The sequence below is a fragment of the Zea mays genome, chromosome 3 (assembly GCF_902167145.1).
Source record: "Zea mays cultivar B73 chromosome 3, Zm-B73-REFERENCE-NAM-5.0, whole genome shotgun sequence".
NCBI lineage: Eukaryota > Viridiplantae > Streptophyta > Magnoliopsida > Poales > Poaceae > Zea > Zea mays.
The window spans coordinates 207,253,233-207,259,710 of record NC_050098.1 but is presented as its reverse complement, the minus strand read 5'-3'; the positions used below and the strand labels follow the sequence as shown (position 1 = coordinate 207,259,710).

The 6,478-nt window shown below is 41.2% G+C and overlaps 1 protein-coding gene across 3 annotated transcripts; it reads left to right on the top strand.

Annotated features, from left to right (window-relative positions):
* The first annotated feature begins 286 nt into the window (after positions 1 to 286).
* LOC100280509 (RING finger and CHY zinc finger domain-containing protein 1) lies at positions 287 to 6,096 on the top strand. 3 transcript variants are annotated; one of them, XM_008674565.4, is made up of 13 exons: positions 287 to 1,881; positions 2,045 to 2,290; positions 2,375 to 2,599; positions 2,706 to 2,793; positions 3,301 to 3,360; positions 3,453 to 3,485; positions 3,573 to 3,650; positions 3,744 to 3,787; positions 3,872 to 3,912; positions 4,519 to 4,601; positions 4,719 to 4,810; positions 4,887 to 4,992; positions 5,328 to 6,096. In XM_008674565.4, exons 3-13 carry the CDS (start codon positions 2,427 to 2,429, stop codon positions 5,430 to 5,432), a joined length of 903 nt encoding a protein of 300 aa, XP_008672787.1. In that variant the 5' UTR covers positions 287 to 1,881; positions 2,045 to 2,290; positions 2,375 to 2,426; the 3' UTR covers positions 5,433 to 6,096. The 3 variants fall into 3 exon arrangements, with proteins under 3 accessions (XP_008672787.1, XP_008672788.1, NP_001146901.1); XM_008674566.3 differs by lacking the exon at positions 2,045 to 2,290 and having other exon boundaries at positions 368 to 640; NM_001153429.2 differs by having other exon boundaries at positions 1,632 to 1,881; positions 2,045 to 2,599; positions 5,328 to 5,896.
* The last annotated feature ends 382 nt before the right edge of the window (positions 6,097 to 6,478 follow it).

The following is a 6,478-nucleotide window of genomic DNA, read 5'->3' as shown; positions in this document are numbered from 1 at the left end:
GCCTCTGTTCTACCAAATGGCGACAGCTCCGCCCGGCACGACGCACGAAACCATGAAAAACGCACTCTCACAAGTGTGAGATATTTGGGATTTTGCCCACCTCAGGGCTTGTTCGGTTATTCCCAATACACCCTCAGGGCTTGTTCGGTTATTCCCAATACACATGGATTGGATGGGATTGAAAAAATTATGAAGAAGTTTGAGTTGTTTAGGATTCAAACCCATCCAATCCCGCTCAATCCACATGGATTGAGAGCTAACCGAACAAGCCCTCAACGTTGCTTGATTGCTAAAAATGTCAATTGAGTGTATGATTGGTGGGCCCGTTAGCGTTTTCGTCGTCGTCTTCTCACCGTCGCAATGATAAGGGCCTTTCAGTCGCGGTCCACTAGGCCCTACCCACGTCAGCCGCCCGAATCCTCCAGAAACCGTGTGCTCCCCGAAGCAGTTTAGATATCTTCCTCCCAACCTTCCCTGCCAAATCGCGGTCACTGCTCCGAAGTCCGAACCTTCATACACATCGTCTCGTTTCCGATTTCCCCAAATTCAGGCCACAGGCGCTACAGGACCCAGGCACCACTCGGTCGGCGGCCACCGCGTCGCCCCGCCTGCTCGATTGGGGTCGCGTGTGCGATAGGAAGTTCGTCATACGCCTCGCGGTTTTTCTAGTTTCCGTTTTGATTTCTATGCGCCCAATGTTTTGTCCGATTGATTGATCTGCTTAGGTACGTGAGACTGTCTCTATTGTTCGTGAGTGCGTAGATGGTGGGTGAGTCTGGTTGTTTAGATTTGTGACTGGTTGCTCGACTTGATTGTGCTGACTGATTGTTTCATCTATCGTGTAAGCTGTATTAATGTCTAATCCCTTAATTGCTTTGAAACCACTGCATGTGCTTGATTAGTTTGGTTTGTACCGACAGCTTTTGGTGCCTATTTGTGATGAGATTGAACATCCTGCTGCTTGTGTTTAATCTTCTAGGTTCGTGTTCTTGCTGTATGCGTGGTTAATGGTTGACTAGTACTTCTCTGATGCTGAGGATGATTGCTATTGATTGACTAGAATTTAACATTTCCCTGTGGGGAAGTAATCTCCTATGTTCTGTCGAAAGCAGCACACTCTGGCAACTGTATTGCTGCATATATTTTCCGTCAAAAAAATATTTGCTAAACATGAAAACCACACTTATTTTGCCTTTTCATCTCTCCTTGTGGCACAATACTATGGCCCAGTTTTGAACCTATGGCCCAACACTCTTAGCTAATAACTCAACTAATTGTTAACTAACTCGCAGCTAACAATTAGTTCATTAGCTGCCTCAATCCAGCTAACAATTTGTTAGCTGGCTAACTATTAGATTTAGGGGTTCCAAACATGACTGTATCAATTGACTTCCTCTGTTGGCCGACCTTTGCATATATCATCAATGAGCAGAAAAAAAACAGGTTTTGTTTTTGCTAAATTAAGGAGAAGTATCGCTCGAATTTAGCATCGTAATGGGGGAACACATCATCTTCTCGATGAATTCCGCTATATGCCCCAGCTATACCCAGATGAGAACAGGAAGGGACAGTTTGTGGACTACTTGCAGGCTATTGATTTATGTATTCTTTGGTAAAGAATCGGGAAGGGCATTTTTCTTATGCAGGTTGCATAACCACTGGTGATATGAGATGATCTCTATTCGCTTGGAAAGTAGAGATAGGTTAAATTTCGGTCTGAACGGTGAAACCTTAAATAAAATCTTAGGATGCTGTGTGAGAGAAGCATGCTGGCTCCCTCAAAGGTATGTTTGATTGAAGAATCAACGGATTGAAAATCTCTTATGGATAGAAGTGCTTATTAACTAAAGATTTTGAAGAAGAAGCTGCTGTCTGCTGGAGGTAGGCTTCCTTGAAATCTAACGTCTTAATGAACCTTTAAGATCATAACAACGTGCACGAGTGGTACATGCTAACACGTCGAAACCCTTGTCACGAAAGAATCATGTTTCTTTCTTCCTTCCATTTCCTGGCATTTGATGCTATGATGTGTTCCTCTTGCCAGAGAATGGTGTGGACAACGCGGTAAATTTGGTGCAGATGGATGGTGTGTTCAAATTGATCGGAGTTCTCTGGATGGATACCTATCGAGTAGTATAATTCCTCTCTCAGCTCACTGTCCAGACAATTAGTGCTATCTGTGACTGTTGGGCAATCAGGTTATCGAGATTTTGCTGGTTGGAGCTGTCCGGCATTGCTTTCATCTTTTATCAATATGCCGGTCTTTGGCAGCATATGGCGATTCAGAACTGTGCGCAGTGGTTTCCTCGAATTTAGGACCCCCCAACTGCATTCTGTATTGAGAACATTCCTGCTAAATACATGATACTTGCAGGTATTGTGTTGTGTTTGCAACGTGATAGCTTGTACTGGGAACAAAGGTCAAGATGGGCGCCTTGGACCTACACCTTGACTTTGCTTCTGCTCAACATGGACAAGCCAAGTTAAAGGAATATGCCAAGAGCTCTTTGTTGTCTGATGGAAACTACAATACAGACAAGATCAATGGTTCAAACCCTGATGACTATGAGAAATTTGAGAAAGGGATAATGCACTATGGGTATGTGTTTCACTTCTCCTTTGGCTGCCTTATGCATTTGGCATCTGCTTAGAGCATTGACTTACTTAATAGACTTCATGTATCAATTAACACATTTGAATGGCAGGTGTCCACATTATAGAAGGAGATGCCGCATAAGAGCTCCTTGCTGCAATGAAATTTTTGATTGCCGACACTGCCACAATGAAACTAAGGTACCGACTTTAGAGTTTTCATCCATTGCAGGATAGAAGTTCTTAGGATACTGAGTTATGACATCTTGCATCCAGTTTTCTATTTGTTTCATTGAGGTGTCAGTAATTAATTTTCTTCATGAGATTTAACTTGATGCCATTTGCATTGATGTGTTACCTTAACAATAGTGAAAATTCTGAAAACAAATTGTCATACACGATATGCTAATTTTGAAGTATGATAGTAGGTAGAATAGCTCTTGGTTTCTGCTCTAGATACTGTTGGTACTTTTGTAGACTAGTAGTTTGATGCAGCTAAAATTTCATCCACACCTGCCGCAACCTGTAACTCTGTCCAAAATCTATAGTTACTTATCTTATTTGACATGTTTTTTTAATATATTCCATACGTTATCTTCCCTTGAAGATCTTTGTGTCCTATTTTGTGCATGTGTGTGCCCATTATTATTTTTAAACTTATGAGCCATCTTAAATATTGGAAAATAATGTATGTACATCTATTAACAGAATTCCATTAAAATTGATAAAATGAAGAGGCATGAACTTCCACGCCATGAAGTGCAGCAGGTAAGTTTGGCCCCTAGGCCTACTTCCCTTCCACTCGCATGCTTCTTTTTGCATTCAACTTAATCTATATCTTCACTTTTATCTGTCATCAGGTTGTATGCTCATTGTGTGGCACTGAACAGGAGGTGTGTGACCGAACCTTTACTAATGATCTTTTACCAGACATTATATGTGTTTCACCTGTATCATCATGGTTCCTTGTCCGTTGGCAGGTGCGACAAGTATGTATCAATTGCGGTGTTTGCATGGGGAAATACTTCTGTGGTTTGTGCAAACTCTTCGACGATGATGTTAGTAATAGAGAGCTTGCTATTGTATCTCCTGTGTTTGCTTTTTGTAAGCGTTGGGGTATGCCTTACTAAAGGTTCTTTTTGCGATATTAGGTCTCTAAACAGCAGTATCACTGCAACGGATGTGGAATATGTAGGTGCGTATGTGATAACTTTCCAAGTAGACATGGTCTCGATGCAGGGTATGGAAAATAATACTTAAATTTTGGCTACATTTCCAGAATCGGAGGGAGGGAGAATTTCTTCCACTGTTCAAAATGTGGTAATGCTTCATGCCTGTAGTGTCTTACATTTCATTTTAAAGCCAATAAATATACTGTATATACTGCCATATGATACTTATATATTTGATCATTCTCTGTACTTATTTGGACTAAGTGTTTCTCTGCATGCATTTGCCATTAATCCTATGATGAGACATGCATGTTTGTGTGTATGTAAGGCTACATGATTATAGCTTCTCAATTACAGTTTGCATTCTTTGTAGTTTGTAGATGACTAGCTGAACAATGCTGTAGAATAATCTGGAAACTAGGAAGTACACATCCTAAATTGCAGGGGTCAACCTAGGCTGGCCAAATGACTAGGGCCATTACACAAGAATCATGTGCCGGATGTATTGTGCTGCAGTAAAACGTAGGATGAAGTGCATCGTAAATATGGCCCAAGCACTGGTCCATGAACTTAGTGGCTCTAGTGGCAGGTCTGCCACTGCTAAAATTTACTTGGCTATTTGTCAAACAGGGCCACATTTTACTATTTACTTATTCCTACCCTTATATTATTATGTAGTTCTGCATTGTTCTAATTTATATAGGCAATTTTGGCCAAATGCTTTAACTCATCTCTGTTTATCTGTTTCATGTAGGATGTTGCTATTCAATTGCGCTGAAGAATAGTCATGCATGTGTTGAAGGGGCGATGCATCATGACTGTCCAATCTGCTTCGAGGTTGCTGCTATTTTATTTTTTTCTATATTCAAGATATTTATGATCTGATCATGTTTTCATTTAATTGTGTACAGTCAGTTCTCATATTTTCCTACTGACCTGTTTCGTGAGTTTCAGTACTTGTTCGATTCGACAAATGATGTTTCCGTCCTGCCTTGTGGTCATACCATTCATGTAAAGTGCCTGAAAGAAATGGAAGAGCACTGCCAGTAAGCTGGTTCTGCCTGTCCCTTTATATGCTTTAGTTTACCAGTGACTAAGTTTTGATGGCTAATAAATTTCCAGGTTTGCATGCCCCCTTTGCTCCAAGTCGGTTTGTGACATGTCGAAGGCATGGGAAAGGCTCGACATGGAGCTGGCAACTCTGTCTGACTCCTGTGATCACAAAATGGTAATTTTCTTCTCTGAGAACAGAAGCTGCAAAGAAAGTAGTTAGTTTCCAGTCTAGTAAATACTCCCTCGGTTCATAAAAGAATGGAGTCGAACAGTTTGAACTCTGACTTAAGTTATATAAAGTACTAACATTTATAATACAAAATAAGTATCATTAGATAGTTATATAATATATTTTCATAATAAATTTATTTAGAGATATAGATGTTAATGATATTTATTATAAAATTGGTCAAACTAGCGCTAGTTTGACGTGCATGCATCTATAGTTGCATTCTTTTATGGACTGAGGGAGTATGCGAACACTGCTAACTGGATTTTATTCCCATGTAGGTCCGCATATTATGCAACGACTGCGGGGCAATATCAGATGTGCAGTTCCATTTGATTGCGCACAAGTGCCAGAATTGCAAGTCATACAACACCCGCCAGATTTGAAGTAAGAATCGCAAGTCACACAACACCGTCAGATCTGAAATAGCAAATCCTGTGGGGGTTTCTGCATTTCTTCAAGAAGCGTGATGGACTGATGGCCCCTTCCCGTGAGCTGCTGAGCACCGGGATATCTGGCAAGACACTCATCACTGTATCCACTCCACTGGGTCCTGCGGAGGCAAACAGCTCGAGATTGTATATCTGCTGCTAGCTGCCGCCCTTCGTTATGCATAAGCCTACTCTTGCCGTTTTACTCCTGTCGCTCCGTGATTCTAGTGTAATAATGTCATATTTACTGTTGCTTCAAGTATGGCCCGTACGGCTGCGGTTGAACGGCGGCGGCGGCTGCTGAGCCACAGTACCTTGCTGTTGCTGAGACTGCACCCAGCCACAGTGCGCCGCCGCCGCCGCAGCTTGTAGCTGGACTTGATTTATGAAGGTGCCGGAAGAGTTCTTGGTTGCGGGTAGCTATTAAGGCCATCTCGAGTAGATGTCCTATTACATCCCTTATTTCATCCTCTATTTCAAACTTTATATAAATAGTATTAAATATCTCATCTACACTGCCCTATCTCCTGATCTTTTAAGACAGTCTTTAGTTAGGAAAATGTGAACGGTGTGCACATGTGGTTGTACGTCAAATCCGGATCCCATTTTCTATGCTTAATTATAGTGTTGTGTTCCCAAGTTGTGATTTACTCCCACCGGGCATAGAAGTACCCATATAGAAGGTGCAACTATTTGTTTGTCTCACATACGGAGTGTTTTCTCTTGGTTGAATTAATATACGCATGGAAGTAATTAGATGCACGCAACGCAAGCACCTGGAACCTAACCTAAGGTCATTACCAGCTGAGTTTCAATGTATTGTTTCTAATGCGTCAGATTTAAAATAGGTAACCGTATGTATGATTTTATTCACATAAGGGCTAGTTTGGAAACTCTATTTTTCAAGGGATTTTTATTTTCCAAGAAAAAAATGAACTAATTTCCCTTGGAAAACGAAAATCCCACGTGAAAATGTGGTTTCCAAACTAGCCCTAAAACTC